Source organism: Fusarium phalaenopsidis (assembly GCF_050370095.1).
Source record: "Fusarium phalaenopsidis strain FUZ10S chromosome Unknown contig_32298, whole genome shotgun sequence".
Lineage (NCBI taxonomy): Eukaryota > Fungi > Ascomycota > Sordariomycetes > Hypocreales > Nectriaceae > Fusarium > Fusarium phalaenopsidis.
This window is the reverse complement of record NW_028145407.1, coordinates 1694373-1711115: the sequence shown is the minus strand read 5'-3', so window position 1 is coordinate 1711115 and position 16743 is coordinate 1694373. Positions and strand designations below refer to the sequence as shown.

At 50.1% G+C, this 16743-nt stretch overlaps 8 protein-coding genes and 1 non-coding gene across 9 annotated transcripts; 4 read left to right on the top strand and 5 right to left on the bottom strand.

Moving 5' to 3' along the window:
* Positions 1-813: 813 nt before the first annotated feature.
* Positions 814-1669, bottom strand: LRP88_07089 (uncharacterized protein; the record flags this gene model as incomplete). Its single annotated transcript, XM_083243625.1, has 2 exons — positions 814-1059; positions 1118-1669. The coding sequence occupies 2 exons, from the start codon at positions 1667-1669 to the stop codon at positions 814-816; spliced, it is 798 nt and encodes a 265-aa protein (XP_083100849.1).
* Positions 1670-2099: 430 nt separating this feature from the next.
* LRP88_07088 lies at positions 2100-2171 on the bottom strand. The gene has a single exon. It is a non-coding gene; the product is annotated as a tRNA-Gln (tRNA).
* An 834-nt stretch (positions 2172-3005) lies between these two features.
* Positions 3006-3818, top strand: LRP88_07087 (uncharacterized protein; the record flags this gene model as incomplete). Its single annotated transcript, XM_083243624.1, has 1 exon — positions 3006-3818. The coding sequence occupies one exon, from the start codon at positions 3006-3008 to the stop codon at positions 3816-3818; it is 813 nt and encodes a 270-aa protein (XP_083100848.1).
* Positions 3819-4393: 575 nt separating this feature from the next.
* LRP88_07086 (uncharacterized protein) lies at positions 4394-6458 on the bottom strand (the record flags this gene model as incomplete). Its single annotated transcript, XM_083243623.1, has 4 exons — positions 4394-4761; positions 4818-5015; positions 5223-5610; positions 5661-6458. 4 exons carry the CDS (start codon positions 6456-6458, stop codon positions 4394-4396), a joined length of 1752 nt encoding a protein of 583 aa, XP_083100847.1.
* Positions 6459-7760: 1302 nt separating this feature from the next.
* Positions 7761-8708, bottom strand: LRP88_07085 (class II aldolase/adducin N-terminal; the record flags this gene model as incomplete). Its single annotated transcript, XM_083243622.1, has 2 exons — positions 7761-8404; positions 8483-8708. 2 exons carry the CDS (start codon positions 8706-8708, stop codon positions 7761-7763), a joined length of 870 nt encoding a protein of 289 aa, XP_083100846.1.
* Positions 8709-9967: 1259 nt separating this feature from the next.
* On the top strand, positions 9968-10972 carry LRP88_07084 (uncharacterized protein; the record flags this gene model as incomplete). The annotated part of the gene is made up of 3 exons (XM_083243621.1): positions 9968-10336; positions 10388-10564; positions 10619-10972. 3 exons carry the CDS (start codon positions 9968-9970, stop codon positions 10970-10972), a joined length of 900 nt encoding a protein of 299 aa, XP_083100845.1.
* Positions 10973-11152: 180 nt separating this feature from the next.
* Positions 11153-12655, bottom strand: LRP88_07083 (Zn(II)2Cys6 transcription factor domain-containing protein; the record flags this gene model as incomplete). Its single annotated transcript, XM_083243620.1, has 4 exons — positions 11153-11648; positions 11700-12108; positions 12158-12547; positions 12604-12655. The coding sequence occupies 4 exons, from the start codon at positions 12653-12655 to the stop codon at positions 11153-11155; spliced, it is 1347 nt and encodes a 448-aa protein (XP_083100844.1).
* A 299-nt stretch (positions 12656-12954) lies between these two features.
* On the top strand, positions 12955-14652 carry LRP88_07082 (uncharacterized protein; the record flags this gene model as incomplete). Its single annotated transcript, XM_083243619.1, has 1 exon — positions 12955-14652. The coding sequence occupies one exon, from the start codon at positions 12955-12957 to the stop codon at positions 14650-14652; it is 1698 nt and encodes a 565-aa protein (XP_083100843.1).
* A 996-nt stretch (positions 14653-15648) lies between these two features.
* On the top strand, positions 15649-16418 carry LRP88_07081 (uncharacterized protein; the record flags this gene model as incomplete). Its single annotated transcript, XM_083243618.1, has 3 exons — positions 15649-16006; positions 16058-16213; positions 16264-16418. 3 exons carry the CDS (start codon positions 15649-15651, stop codon positions 16416-16418), a joined length of 669 nt encoding a protein of 222 aa, XP_083100842.1.
* Between the last annotated feature and the right edge of the window lie 325 nt (positions 16419-16743).

Here is a 16743-nt window from a genome sequence, read left to right as displayed (position 1 = left end):
GCGTCATTCCATACCGGAGTCGCTCGCCTCTCATCATCTTCATAATATCTATTGCCTCCATATCCCCAACTTCGGGCAACGACTCGAGGAACTTGGAGTCCCGCACGGCGGTCGAAGCATAACCGAGAATCTCGGGGCCGTCGGCAAGGTGGGCAAAGATCACGCTGAGCACACCACTACAGAGCAGCACGATGCATGACACGAAGCATAGAGCGATCCAGGGTTTGGATATTGTGTATATATGGACCAAGGTGCTCACTTGGGCCGGCTCCGTGACGTTTTCCGAGAATAATTGCATGCCGTCAATCATGCCTTGCGTCTCCATGTCGGTCTGTGAGAGGACGAAATATGTATTGAACAACTGGGATAATCGGCGGCTAAACAATGCGTCACTCACTCCCTCGAACGCGTCGATGTAGATGGTCGCAACGGTGTGTCCTGATTTGAGTCGGTCAGATACTTCATGGACAGGTCTGCCTTGCCGAAACTGCTTCTCCTGGCTGCTTTTGGTAGTTCCAGAGAGGCCCAGTACAGCGTAGAGGGGAAGGATAAATATGAGATGTCCTCAGGCGCGTGTCGCCGGCGGGAAGGGCGCTGCGCCACCACGGTGCAGTTCTGTCGGACTGTTCGGGAGCAGTTTACTCGCGACTCGATGTATCTTTGCTTGATCTCGCATTAAACTGCAACTTTAAAGGTCTGCTCTTGGAGAGTGCTGCCCGCTGGCCTTATGACAGCTTCAACAAAGAGGTTTGCAGGTTTTGACTCAATCCCTGTCTCATTCTCGAAAATAAGGGGTCTTGTGAACTTACTTAATCACACGCGATCCCAAGGGAGTCTGTTGAACAAGTGTAGGGGGTTAAGCCAGAAGGGGTAGACGAATCGATCAACGCCGAAGCTCCATGTCGTCATCAGCACGCTGAGATCGTCAGCACCCTGGCGGGGAGCGCCGTAGATGGTTCCGTCCTGGTAGGTGACGTTGTCCCAGGTGAAATGACCTTGCAAACGGGTGATGTTGTAGCCAGAGTATTTTAGGTCGGGTTTCCATACGCTACGTTGCCACTTGGAACAATTGAGTTGAAGGTAGCTGCATTGAAAAGGTCGAGTTGCCCATTGACACATTGGCAACCGGGTATCCTGCGAGCGAGGAGAAGTTTTCAGGATCTGGGCTCCGAGACACTTGGCCCCAGCCACCACCATCCATATCTCCAGACAGGAAGGGGATCTTGACGTTCCCCCAAAGATCCATGCTGCCTGTCTTGGTCGTCGCTGGAGCTAGTAGTAACGCACTGTACCAGTTTCCCGGATATTTGACCTCAGCGTCAATGATGCCGAATTCTGATCCACCTATCGGCCTTAGATAGGCCAGAATGGAGGCAGCGTCCGAGCCAAAGTGAACAATCGTTGAATTTTGCACGACTGGCTCCAGGTGTGAGCCTAGAATACGCAGCAGAGACTGACCACCCAGGGGTGAAAAGACCCATATGAAGAGCAGCCCGGCTGCCAGAGGGTTCATGATGCAGAGGTTGGCATGGGTCAGCACAGTTGAGCCGACTGTCTGGCTTCCCAGAAGCTGCTCCAGCGTGCCAAGGGTGACTCCTTGTTCAAGCTTCCACCGGGCAATCTCATATACGAAACGACCGACCGTAGAAGCAAAGATGATGGGGAACAGTGTGCCGAGCTAATGGGAACTGTTAGCCACAGACGAGTTTCACAAGCCTTACTCCATCAGCAGCATGACGCAGTGTAAGTGGTACAAACTATGAAAAAGAAACCACGGCGAGCTTATTATTTCTCACGCAGTGGCACTGCCTGATGCCTTGCCACTGTACACGATCTATGAGTTCAACCAGAATAGATATCCGTTGGAATTAACACCAATTGCCTCCTCAACTTGACCTTCTAACCTTTTCTCCATCAGCTCCACATGCCTCACACGCCCACTTTTCTACCAAAGCATTGTCTTTACTACATCCGTCGAGCTACCTCTCTCCCTATGGACAGCCGTGTACTCAGTCTGCCTCTACATGATCCAGAGGCAAAAAGCTGAGAAATCAAGCATGCCATTCCCTTGGGATGGATACCTTGAGGCGCGAAATGAAAGGTCTCGGAGGGAGTCGAACCCTCGCTGGCGGAATCAGAATCCGCAGTCATGACCGTTAGACCACGAAACCTGAAGGGTTGTAAATACGGGTTCTGAATTGCACTCATGCTATCACCATGTTGGGCCGGGACAGCTATGGCTGGATAGTCAAATATCAGACTTGGTATCAGGGCCTTCGAAGTCAAAGTGTCTGCAGGCGAATATAAGTAGTTAGCCCTTATGGGAGACATCAGAGTTGCGACAACTAACATTTCGAAAGCTCAAGAGAAGAGGTTGAAAGGAGTGAGAGCTGTTTTAGCTAACATACTTCTGACTGAACTTTTAGGTTTCATATTATCCTTTGCAAGATACCGCTCAACTCAGGGTTGTCTTGGCAGTAAGCCTGTCTCTGCCAGATCACCACTCGAGCACAAGGAACGCGCAGTCTTGATAGCACTCCTTATCTGTCTGCTATTTACGTTCTACCATGAGACTGTCTAGGCCCTAGTCTTTAAGGTCGACAGATCCTAATAGCATTCAGCTAATCAAGTTGGACAAAACTGCCTTGGGGCTGAGGACTAGCCCTGAAACTGGGAGAGCACAAGAGTGACAAACTCCGGGGGACTGAAAGCGCTACTGATATGCAATATATCGCGTCAGCGCATCTATTCGATCAAGATACGCAGAAGCATGGGCCATGACGTTATTTCTGCAAGTCTCGGCTCTCTTAGAGGACGCCTCGCGCCAAGTCTCTCGCCGCGAAGAGAGCTATCTTTGAGACTATTACAGAAACTAACGATTTCAAAGTGGGCCTCGTAAACACAAACCCCTTTCGGTCCTCATATAAGTCTCCCTTTCTAATGGGGGATTCATCATCTTGTTGTCCCTACAGAATTGCTGTAGAATCACGCAATCCAGAGACACCATGAGGTCGCGCGTGATCTACGGCTTCATCACAGCCGCGTCGCTGTTCACTGGCAGCATAGCCGGGCCTTGCCTGCCATCCGTCTCTTCCCTCTCCAGCACCGAGAATGTCCCATCCAGCACAACCGATAGCGCGTCGTCCTTGACGAGCACTGTCACTTCGCTGAGTTCCACCGATGATACTACATCAACCACCGATATCACATCAGCCACTGAGACCACGTCGAGCACCGAGATCACATCAACCACCTCTCAGGAACCATCCACCTCAACCGCCGAGACTACCACGCAGATCTCAAGCACCTCCCAAGCCTCTTCGACCACCAGCAGCGTCTCCAGCTCCACCAGCAGCCTGGAGCCCATCCCCACGTTCTACATTTACGTTGCCAACACCGACGCTGACAGCATCAGGGGCGCCAACCCCCTCTATCGGGACGACATTCCCGACTCCGAGATTCGCCTGAATCTTTATTCCATAACGCCAGGCGACGACCTCTACCGGTTCGGCGAGTTCCACCTCCAAGAGTCTACGAACCGCCTCATGATGGGCGATTTCTACGTCTCGGCCAATTCCCAGGCAGATGTCACCCTTAGGGCCAGACCTCTCTCTGATGTCACGGGAGACGAACAGTTCGTCCTGTGTGAGCCTCCTTTGGAATTTGGGCAGAAGCTTCTTTGCTCGGTCGACTCGACTCCAAGGACGGCGTGGCATGTTCTCACCGCGCAGACATATGATACTGCCGTCTATCTTTTAGATCCGGACAATGTTCCAGACGAGTACACTTCTTTTGAGCTTATTGTGGACCGGCTTTGAGACGGTCTCTAGTAGAATCTAATCACAGGGCCAGGTTGGGCTTTTCGCACACGAGCAGAAAAATCACTGGGTGAATATATACGGCCTTCTGACCCAGTTATCCCATCAAAGGCTGGGATTCAGCTACATCAAAAAACACAATGCTGGGTTAATATATACTATGCCGTAGAGGAGGCTGTGTTGTAGTTTATAAGCTGACTATGTAATATCTCACATAAGTAGATTAGTTTTCTTCACTAACGCCTATTATTGTTTTTTTCTTCACTTTCCTTGCGCTATAAATCCTGCCTAAATATGGCGTCGCATTAATATTTAAATTGGGTTTTAATACTAGGATTGTATTGAAAACCACGTTTACTACTTTCTGACTTTCTTTCTGTCTCTGCGGGAAGCAAAGGGGCTGTGTCTCCTTCTAGACTAGGGTTTATGTGTTACTAGGTGACCCAGTAGACTCCCTTGATGATCGCAAAATACTATAGTCTCAGAAGCCAAAGCTCACTATATGTTCTTTTTTACTCCTGAAGGTTTTATCTGTGTCCTTCTGACCTCACGCTCCGCCATACCCCGAATCCAGGTTAGCCCTGCGTACCTAGAACCTTGGAACCTCTTCTTCGAATATCGAGCACAATGTCTAGATGACGCACACCAAGGAGTGCACCTCCATTAGCTGCCATGATCCGTGCAGTCTTTATAGCGCTTTTTATTTGCCTCCCGTTGATATCCCACCGCGAGAGGCTGTCCAAGTCCGCGTCGTCAAGATCAACAGAGTCTGGAGGTAACCGGCTGATGAAGTTGGACCAGATCTGCCTTCGGGCATCTTGGCTCAGGTGATCGTAAGTCAGTATAATGTCGATACGAGACTCGAAAGCTGGATCGATTTCCTCGGTTCTGTTGGTGGTGAGAATGAGAACACCTTGATAATATTCCAAGGACGTCAAGAATACTAAACTTGGTGGTTAGCAAAGTCCTCTCTGAAAAAACTAGTTTTGGTATGTTGACCTGATACCAGCTCATTTTGAGCAAGCCTATCGCTAGATCGCTTCTCCAGGAACACGTCAGCCTCATCAATGAGTAGCACAGCATTCCAGTGCGAACATCGACAGAAAGCTTCTTTCAGAGAAGATTCGACATCGTCGGCTGAAAGACCCAGGTCGCCAGCCCCGACCCTGTATAGGGGCCTCTTGAGCTCTTCGGCTACTAAACTAGCAGTTAGTCTTGAACTGGCTAAACTGTTCTTGAATAGAAGTACTTGATTCGGCGGTCAAAGTCTTGCCCACTCCTGGCGGTCCAGCAAGAAGTAAGATCAATCCCTTTCCTAGATGCCGAAGATGTTAGCACCAAGTTGCACAAGCCCCAGCATACCTAGGTAAACGTAAAATAGAAATCTTGGTTGGTTTCAAATACCTTTTCCTTCTATGAAATCATCAAAACCTCCATCCTCCTCTTTCGCAGTATGTGCAACCAGGGCTAGAAGTAGTTGCTTCTCTTCATCCGGGATGACGAGATTGCCCAGCAGCTTCTCATTCCAGGTGATAGGAGCGATGTCACTGACGGCAAATTCGAACCACTTCTTCATACTGAGGGCGAACCCCTTGACGCGTGGTATCGCCAACATACACTGCTTTTCAGTTAGGCCGGTTTGCTGTTGACTCCTCGTGTAGCTGTCACTATGAGCTTCAGGGGAATCTGTCTCCTGTTCCCCGTCCTCACTTCCAAGCTCGGTTAGGTCCGGAACTGAATGGTGTTGGAACTTGTAAAAGGCATTGGCGTCGACGACTATGCGCTCCGATATCTAGAGCCGGTAAGTACTGAGCGTAATAGTAAGAACAAAAACCCACATACAAAGATTGTCTTTCGTTCCCATCCGGACTCTAAATGCACCAACCCATTGTAGTGTTGGACGTGCTGGCCGCACAAACCCTCAAAGGTCCTTCCTCTGTCAGTCAAACGCTTCTTGATTTTCTCTTGATCTGGATGAACCCCGAGAGGGAAAGCATCAAGATCCGTCGCCTTGCGGAATCCCTGGAAGTTCTCAATCTTCCAAGTCTTTTCTCTGTATCCAAAGCTCTTCCCATTCCAATCCAACACCTGAACTCGGAGTATGCATACAAGGCCTCCCATAAACTCTTTCTCGATGGACGCATGTTGGAGGACGCCGGCCGAAAGCATACCATCCTTAGATCTCAGTACGATCTCGCCAGGCACGAATGCCATCAGAATGTTGGGAAAGGTGGTGTAGCCAGTCTTGCGGAACTCCTGAAAGGCTTGAAAAGAACTATGCAGTTCTGTCTCTAGGGTTTCCCGTAAAAGCTGAAGGAGCCCCTTTGACTTTTCGTTGTCTGCGGTCTTTTCTGCCAGGAGCAAGCGATCCCAACGTTGCACCAGGCCCATGAAAGGAGGCCGAAGCTCAACTGTCGGGGCTGCAGCATCAATATCGACGCAGCCAGACAGTATATCTGCGAGACAGTTCTTCAGCTCAGGGTTCTGGACAACGATAAAGTCTGTCTGGAGAGTGGCATTGTGATAGTGGAGGATAGCAAAGCCCCTGGCCTCGTCTCTTCCACCAAGGGCCCTGTCGAATCTGTGCTGGACACCACTGGCAATTGGGACTTTGGTCGAGTAGATCGCTTCTCCGGCCATGTTTTTCTCCTTCGTGTCATAAAGGTGCCTTATTTCAGCTTTCACGCCGAGCTCGTATTTGTCCTCATTCTGCACCTCATCTCTGTCGGAGCTAGAATGGCTTGATGAATAGTCCCTTGTATAGGAACCACCGCTAAACTCTGTGCCATTTTCCCCAGCCCTAGTTCCGAAAGATGTAGATGTTTGCTTCGACCGAGTTGATTCTTTATCGACAAGGGCCTGGGAACGATGGGGATCCTCTTCTCGAACGCTGTCTTCAATCCTGGGCGCAAAGTTGTCATTGTCACCTATTTCTGATTGGAGCGCCTTGCCTGTGAATTTTTCGTCATCTAGCACGCCTTGAATGTTAGTGAGCCGGTCCTCAAGCCTGGCCTCTTTGTTGCCCTGCATTCCGTGTAATATGTTGTTTGCCAAGGGTCTTGGGACTAGGTTCCAGGGCTGAGAGGTTTTCTAGGCGAGCGAGCAGGGCAAAAAAGGACGGAGATGGGTGATAAAGATAGGCTCATGAGAAAATTCGTGATGTAGGTTTTCTTTTCCCTTAAAGGGGTATTTCTTCTTTTTTTGGGGCCTCAGGCCAGATATCTCAGTTCCGGATTGCGATACCGAGGCAGCTGAAGGCCTACCCATTGGGCCTCCTGCATGCAGCCTGAACACACCTGAGCAGCCTTCTTCCGGAAGATTTCCCAGACCCTTGTTCGATGTTTATTAAAAATCTTGCCCTATTGGCCACTTTCAGACCGGTCGACTCGAGTTGAGGCCTCCTGGGATAGACATGCCAGCTCACTTGGCGTATCTCAGCTCGAACCCGTCCCCAGATCTCACTGGCCTACAATTTCATGTAATGATATCATATGGCTTACCGTAATTGAGCTGTTTTGCTTTTTATGACCTGTCAAATTGGTGGGAAGCTCGGAGTTGCATGGATCGTGGATAGCTGAGAATAACCCTGACCAGCTGATGACGCCCTTTTTCAGCTCTGCTCTGTACGCCATCTTGGATCGCGCTGCCCTCTTTTCTTCATCGGCTTTCGATTATCCCCAGAAGCTTTCATGCGAAACATTATAGCAACAATTGTTCACATTTCATACCTCTTCGAAGTGAAAGTGGACATTATCAAAGCCTTGCCCCAGGCAGGTCCTTCGGCTTCTGTCGATGAGACATTTACCTATGGCAAAATCCAGCTTAGCCCCGATCAGGTCCGAATATTGCTTCTTCTGTCCGAATAGCATGGGGAAGACGGGAACCTTCATCTGGTAGAGCAGATGTGAAAAACTGGGGATTGTTCAAGACTATCTTGACAAACTATAGAAGAAAGTCGCCTCCACTTTCTTTTAGTGTATACTGATACTCGGGTTCAAACTGCAGATACATGACCTCTGGAGTCCCAGTTCCGTCCTTGGTGTACTGCGCCTCTTCATCACTCACCAAGGTCTTGGTGAGTTGCGATCCATCGGGTGCCACGGCCGCCTCGACGAGCAGCTGGGCCTGGCATGCCCTCTCCAAGGCGATGAAGAACGCTGCAGCCTCACCGATGGTTCCTCCTGAAGTCAGGAGGCCGTGGTTCTGCAAAATTATATTCTTCTTGGTAGCACCAAGCGCATCAGCAAGACGAGCGCCCTCCTCCTTAGCAAACACGACACCACCAAAGTTGGCATACACGGCAAGATCCTTGTAGAACATGCAGCTGTCTTGGTTGATCATCTCGATCGGCTTGCCAAAGGTTGACCACGCGCGGCCATAGGGGCTGTGCAGATGGCAGGCGGCGTTAATGTCCGGGCGACGCTTGTGGATGGCGGCGTGGATGATGAAGCCGGCTTTGTTGACGAGCTTGTCTGCGCCGCCAATCCGGTTGCCTTCTTCGTCGATGTGGACGAGGTCAGACACTGTGATGAGACCAAAGTGAACGCCGTAGGGGTTGATCCAGAAGGTGTTTGGCTGAACAGGGTCTTTGTATGGCCGTCAGTATCAAGGGTCTGGGTATCAGATGCCCAAGGGGTGGCATTCTACAGGATGCATTTACTCACCTCTCAAGCTAATGTGACCACTGCTTCCATCTGCATAGCCGAGTCTCGCAAAAACGCGGAAGGCCCCGGCCATTTGCTCTAGTTGCCATCGTCTCGTTGCCTCCTTTGTTGGAAACTGTGGGATCTTTTGCAGGCGCTTCACCTTGCCATCCTTGTCTGTCGAGACGTTCAAGCTGGACTGGCTTGGAGGGGCGGTCGTGGCTGTGATGGTGGCAGTTGAAGACATGGTTGACGTTCTTACGATCAAAAGGAGGCACGGTTGACCTGGTTCTATCGTCTGATAGATACTTGAATGATACAAGTGGAATTGTTTACGGACGAGGGGGTCATATATAACCGGCGGCTTCTGAGTGGTGAGTCGTGTTTAGTCACCCGGATGTGTGCCGTAGGTTTTCGGGTATCATCCGCATGTTACCATCTTGAGGCGCATGACGGCATTGACGCTGTGTCCTTATCCGCCATGGGTACAGAGTTAACTGTGGACATATCCGCCCCTTATCCGTGGTTGTATTTAGGGAGCTTGCGTGCCATCACCTAACTGCTCACGACATTTTTCTAGTTCTTAAAAAACCAATTACTAGTATAGCTTCTTCTCATAAGGATGGATACCTACATCAGTTAATGGCACGGTTTTGGTATCAGGTCCCATAAGAGATAGCACCACAAACGCAAGCCGTACTAATTCAGCATAGAATAAAGAGAAGCTAGGATAAACACAGAAGATCTTTTCCTGTTCGGGTATCGTTTTCTGTCCAGCTACTATTTGGTCACAAACTGGTTGAAGGTCCTCGTGAGGCACCATCACCGTCGTGAGGATTGATATTCGATAACAATTTAATATATGAACCCAGTATGCACGTCGAAGTAGGGTATAATGCCCAAGCAAGTCAAATAGACCGATAGGTTAAACCTATTAATAGGCACCTCAATGAGCTACGTCAACCTTAAAATTAAGCTAATCCGGATCTTGGCCATAACCAGCGCCGCATCCTGTGTGGTCATTGTGAAGAATGCACGTGAAATATCTTCTCCAATAAAAGGATCAAACAATGCTCATCAGGAAGATCAAAATTCTCCCAGCTTCTGTGGGTGACGCAAGACTGATTATTTGATTTATAATCCTTCTCGCTTGACCACCCATGAGTGGCCCCATCCTTACTGCTTACCACCCTTGAGGACCCGCCACTTGACGGTAAAGTTCAGCTCGAAGGATCGTTAATAACATAATGCTTGGCTTGTTTTCGGTCCTTCGGTCTTTCGGGCCCTATGTGTCTGTCCATATACGTAAAATGATTCATCTTGTAGGGGATTTTCGGACTTTCGGACTCATGTATCTCAGATTGACTTGGTTGACGCCATAAAGGTAGCCCATGTGAGGGGGTATATAAGGATGAACATCCTATCATTCGGAATTCCATTGAGCAACCTTCTGCGTGCTTCTGAAATACCTCTGCGATAAAATTAACACCCTCTGTTCTTTTCAACATGGCTCCTCACATCACTGTTGTCCCCGCCTCCACAAAGGCCGGCAGAGAAACAATCCGTGTCCTTCTCAACTCTGAGAGCAAGCCACACATCCGCGGAATCTATCGAGACGCATCCAAGGCTCCCTCCGAGTTTGTGCAAAACTCCAACTTTGAGGCCGTCCAAGGCGACGTTGGAGCCGGCACCGGCCTTGATTTTGGTCGCTCAGACGCCGTCTTTTACATCCCACCGCCAATCTATGACGGAACAGACTCGGGAGAGTTTGCAACTCGTGCTGGAAACAATGTCAAGAGTGCTTTGAAAGCATTCCCAAGCGTCAAGCGACTTCTCCTATTCTCCGCGATCGGTGCTCAAAATGACCACGGCATCGTACGTCGCTATTCTAAATTTGACTTCTATTTCTAACGAGACGGGAATTAGGGCATCCTGCGCCTCAACCACATCGCCGAGAACATTCTCAAGGATGCGGTGCCAGAGGTTATAATCGTCAGGCCCTCCTACTTCCAGGAAGACCTCGCTTCTGTGCTTGAGGAAGCACGGGCAGAGCCGCCGGTTATCACCTCGATTTTCACCCCCGCGGATCACAAGATTCCCATGGTACGATCTATAGCCCTACCAAGTGCTGAATTGCATACTAACATCCCAAACTAGGTGAGCCTCAAGGACATCAGCGAGATTTGTGCAAACTCTCTTCTCGCAGAGACAGCCAAGCCTAGCCCTCATTATTTCAAGCTTTTTGGGCCCAGATCCTACAGTGCGCTCGACCTCAAGAAAGCAGTCGAAGAGGTTACTGGCAAGTCAGTGGAGCTCAAACTCATTGAGAGAGATCAACTTTCCGAGTTCTTTGCGAAACAGCTTCCGGAACCCTATGTTCAGGAGCTCGTGGACATGACTACGGCAGGCTTGCCTGGCGGAGTTATTGATAAGGACTTTGCGTATGATGAAGACACTGTCCAAGGGCGGGTTGAGTTGGTTGACACTCTGCGCGAGCTGTACACCAAGTAATATTAAAAGAAATGAGGGTTGTATTAGTGCAGACTATATCTGCGAGATTGAGTCTCTTAGCGGTTGATCAGACCAAATTCAAAATACACAATTGCTCCTCCGTCGCTAAATCGCTTTGACAATCTGTGTCCATCTTCGCCTTCACTTCTGACACAATGCATTCCATCCCCAAGTATTACTTCACATGATTAACGCTTGAGTTGGCCCTCCAAGGAGCCGAGTCCATCTAGTGGTTCCTTGAACAGCCCAGAATCCCCGAATCTGCTCCATCGCCTTGAGAACGTTTCCACAGCCGGTCATAGAGTGGAGTGTCTGTAGTCGGTCCAGAAAGAACTCTCTGTGGCTGTCTGTAGAACTCTCAGCTGCGACGACAAAGTATGCCCATGCTAGGAGGTGCCGGCCAATTATATTGTCATATATGTTGACCTTTTCTGCGATCTGCTTGAATCTCTCAACTGATTGAACTGTCTGATGCATCGGGGGGTTATGTGTCGCTCTTTGGACGTAAATGTTGCAAGCTAGAGTCATAAGATCAAAGATGTAGGACATTAGTTCTTCGTGCTCGGGGTGAAGTCTCAGACAGAACCGCAGAAACGCAAGACATGCTTCGCCGTGAGTCAAGAGGAATTCGGATCCGTTTGCCTCGTCAAAGAGCGATTCTCCAAATAGAGACACCCTGTCAGATAATCAGACACCTCCGATTTCGCCTCGGCCAATGTTAACCTACCGTAGAATTTGTATCTTGACGAAGCGGCCCAGCACCAAGTTCTCGCTTTCCAAGTTCTGCTCGAGAACCATGTTCTTGATAAGAATGCGTAATGAACCATATATCAACTTGAAGTTGTCGCTCCCGCTGATCATTTCTCTGATTTGCAGTAAGAGCAGTGCCGTCTGAGCTAGCTCATCCTGAACTGGCGGACATTGATTCGACCGCTCGACCAGATCACGAAGAAGGCTGCCGTAAGTAGGTGAATAGGGGGCAAAGCTGTTGGTTTTCAAGGCAAGATGCTGCTCTGCGACGACTACAATGGCTTTTCTGATCATGGAGTCGAGCTCGGCATAGGGAAGTACCAAATCCCGGTAGCCATTGAAGCCAAGGTTGATGACGGCCGTGATCTGGGCGATATGATCCGAGACTGTGACATTTCAGTATCCGAATTCATCCGTAGAAGATGTTCAACCCACAATATTGAAGAAAGAAACGGGTCCTTCCGTCAATATGATCAAGTCCCCAGTCCAAGTCCCAAAGTTTGCTGTCAGTTGTTGCGATATCTTCATCTTCGGCTAGATTATCCGCATCAGGAGAATTTGGCTTCGGCGGTGGCGTTGTCTCGACAACCTTGTCATCGGGCGGAAAAGGTTCTTGGTCCTTTTTGGCCGCTGAATTTGGATTTTTCTTGTATGAAAGCGTGTCGGGAACAAGCTTGTAGGCAAGTTTCCCCCGAGAAGCCACACCCTCGTTGAAGCGATATCTGATTCCAAGACCGCTGCACTTGACGCCTTTTGCCCGGCACTTATAGCACTCGGGCTCATTCCGATCACAATCAATGCGGCGTCGAGCACATTCGTGGCATCCTATCAGCCATTGTTAGTCTCATCCACGAAAGCAGCAGCGGCGGTGTCTCTCGCACCCTTGACCTTGGGCCTCTTCTTCCCTTTCTTGGCAACACTCGAGTTTGGCATCTGCGTCAGAACTTTGTCTCTCGCTTATTCTTCAGCGCGAAACGGTTTGGCATGGTTTGTTAAAAGAAGCAAAGCTGGGAAGAGGGACGCCGATGAGGAGAAGGCCGACCAACCAATTGCAGCAATCGAACACGAAGAGGGGACGCGTTTCCTAAAGTGGAAGCTTGACGGAGAAGGTCGGCGACGTTCAACTTCTGAACAATCATCGTCGAGTTTCTTATCATACGAGCTGAGCATTTAAGGCGAGAATTGCCAAGCTGACGATTTTTGAAGATCGGCATTCAATTTTGAGCTTCACCATGTCCACTCAGGACTACATCTTTGATCTTGGGTTGTACCATCGTCGCACCACCACGCGCAATGACGAAGCCCAAACTTGGTTCGACCGCGGTTTGATCTGGGCCTACGCATTCAACCATGAAGAATCAGCATCTTGCTTTGAAAAGGCCATCAAGGCGGATTCCAGCTGTGCCATGGCTTACTGGGGTCTGGCGTATTGCGTCGGTCCCAACTACAACAAGCCATGGAGCTACTTTGACGAGAAAGATCTCACAGCGGTTGTCCAGCGCGGCCATGAAGCAGCCAAACTTGCCGAGGCAAACACCGATGGAATCACGCCGGTCGAAAAGGCTCTCATCAAGGCAGTTCAGTATCGATATCCTGCAGAGAAGCCTGAAGGAGCCGAGGCTTGCGTTCATTGGAATCAAGGCTTCGCCGACGCAATGGAGGAAGTATACAAGGAGTTCCCTGAAGATCTCGATGTCATTACCCTCTACGTCGACGCCGTCATGAATCTCCATCCTTGGAACATGTGGGATCTGAAAACATGCGAACCGACCGAAGGGGCACGAACAATCGAGATGAAGAACCTTCTCGACCACGCCTTGACTCTTGACGGGGCGTTGAAGCATCCGGGGCTATTGCACATGTACATCCACCTCATGGAAATGTCACCTTCTCCCGAATCTGCTCTACCCATCGCAGACCATCTCCGAGGCCTCGTTCCTGATGGTGGCCACTTGCACCACATGCCAACTCACCTCGACGTGCTCTGTGGCCAGTACGAACAGGCTATCACCTCCAACTCGGATGCAATCGTCGCCGATGAAAGGTTTCTCTCCCAGGCTGGACCGATCAATTTCTACACCCTGTACCGAGCGCATGACTACCATTTCCGCGTCTACGCTGCCATGTTTGCTGGGAAGTATCAAGTCGCCATTGAGACTGTTGAGCGATTGGAATCTTCCATGCCCAAGAGCCTTTTACAGGTGGAATCACCCCCGATGGCCGACTGGCTGGAGGCGTTCCTCACATTGCGTGCCCATGTCCTGATCAGATTTGGACGCTGGGAGGACCTGATCAAGCTCGAACTACCAGAAGATCAGCAGCTCTACTGCATGACCACGGCAATCACACACTACGCGAAGGGGGTTGCCTTTGCCGCCTCGGGGCGAGTCAGGGAAGCTGAGGATCAACGGCGTCTTTTCCAGGATGCTGTCAAGAAGGTAGCACCATCACGGACTCTCTTCAACAATACGTGTTCGGATATCCTTCAGGTTGCCGAAGCCATGCTGGACGGAGAGCTGGAATACAGGCTGGAGCATTTCGACGCTGCGTACGAGCATCTACGCAAAGCCATCGATCGAGAGGATAACCTCCCTTACGACGAGCCCTGGGGCTGGATGCAACCTACACGACACGCATATGGAGCCCTCTTGCTTGAGCAGGGCCACGTTGAGAAAGCTCTCGAGATATACATGGCCGATTTGGGCATGACAGACGTTCTCCCCCGTGCTCTGCGGCATGAGAATAATGTCTGGGCTCTCCACGGTGTTCATGAGTGTTTGTTGAAGTTGGGTCGAGAGTCTGAAGCCAAAGAACTGGAAGGCAAGCTTTCGGCTGCAGTTGCCGCAGCAGACGTGCCTGTTCATGCGTCTTGTTTCTGTAGATTAGAGACGGAGTCGAAGTGTAAGAGCTCCGGAGCGTGCAAGGCTTAAGAGATGTAGGATCAGTGGTGTTTTCATGTAGGTACTGGGAAAAGGATTGCTACGAAGAACAATGAATGCCGCACAGCAGAAACTCTCACCGACTGTCCCATTCAGAGTGCCAATGGAGTCTCTTCTACCAGGGTCCTCAGAGATAAATAGACATCAAGGTTAACCGCCGCTCGGAAAATTTGTCCTTCTCCAAAATACTTCTGCGCCCTTCAGCAAAACAACGATTAATCATTCATGAATAAATAGTCAAAAGAATACGAGCAAACCAATAGAATCAAAGAGAATAGTCAAGAGCCCTGAGCGTCGAACTCCGGTCTCTCAGTGAACATGTTCCTAGCCTGCAAGGACAGGTTACATAGCATATTCAGGGTTTGTAAAAGGCGAACCTGCCAAACATTGGTGGAAACCAGGACTAACGGCAGCTGTATAGACTTCGGGCCCTCGGGGTCATTTAGCCCGTATACGGTGACCCAGGGGCAGGGGATGCCATGATTGAGGACCAAAATCGTTCTACAAACGATCGTCTCAACTACATACGAGACGGCTCCTAGTTTCAAACATCCCTGCCAAAGGCTTGAAACACGTGGGATCAGCGGCAAATGTTCCCAGAGTCCTGGATAAGTCGGCCTCATCCTAGTTTCTAGCTTGCCAAGTCATTCGTGGCATTCAGTCCACCGAGCCTCGTATTATAAACGGCTGCAACGTCGTTTGAAACATGATACCTCCCGTAATAGGAACGACGATCAACGGAGGTGAACCCGCGACAGGACCAGTCTGAGACGCTGGTGGTTGGGCCCTCTCGGAGAATAACTCCACCACTCGCTTCGCGTGCCGGAATTAACGGGACTCGGACGTGGAGAGTTGAGATGGTCCGCCAATCACGGCTGGTGTTTGTTCATTGATGAAACTACCTTTGACTGATATATATAAGACGTTTGATTCTTGCCAGTTGGGGTCGATAATCATCACCAAGCTTTACGACCAAATCACTTCAAGATGCCTTCCTCCAGCCAGATCCTCTCCGCCCTCGCCGCCATGGCCGTCGCCTCTGTGCAGGCCGCCATGGGCCCTGCCTTCAGCACCGGCCCTGTGGGCTCCAACTCGTGGATCCGAGAGGCTACTTCGACTCTTGTCCTCCCCGACGTCCCCAGCGGATCATCTGGTGTTGCCTCCCTCTGGGTCGGTATGGGCACCGATAAGGGCGACCTGATCCAGTCTATTGCCGACAACTGGCAGTCTGACAAGTGGAGCATCTTTGCCTACACTCTGGTCAAGACTGGAGAGAACTCTCAGATGCCTGTTCAGGATGAGAACCCTACACCTGCTGGCAAGGGTGACCGCATCACCATGCACTGTAAGACACCACAACTTGTAAGAGTAGAAACATACTAACAGGAATCAACAGACAAGTACGACGACTCCACCCAGGAGTACGTCCAATACGTCTCCATCAACGGCCAGCAGGTCTCTACCCTGAGCACATCCAAGGGCCACCATGCCATGGGCTGGGGCAGTGCCGTCGAGTGCGGCGCCGAGGATTGCGGTTCCATCGGAGCTCACCGTAAGTCTTGACCATCTTTCAACCTATACAAAAGCTAACCTCTTCTTCAGAGTGGGTTGACACCAAGATCATCCTCGACACTCCCGACCCCAACTACGTCCAGACCCTCGGCAAGGGCCAAGGCGTCACCGGCGACCTTACCACCGAGGACGGCGGCAAGACCTGGGTTGCCAGCGAGATCAACATTCCCGCCCACACCTTCTAAGCGGGCATCTGGGTCTCTTCTAGTATATAGTTTGCGTGTTGATTCTGCATAAAAGCCAGTGTATATGATTCGCGTGGATCGCGAAAAGTCAATGACCAATATAGAACTTCAGTAAATAAACTGATTGAAATGAAAAGACGTCTCCTCCATGCACAATATCAAAGAACACATGAATAGACACATGACAGCATCAAAACCCAATGCTGGTTGCGTTTTGATGCTATCAGGCGTTTATCCGTGTTTTCTTTGATATTGTGCACGACGGAGACGTCATTGAAAATAAGAAAAAATATTTAATGGCACATCCTCCCCAGTGAAATATTAT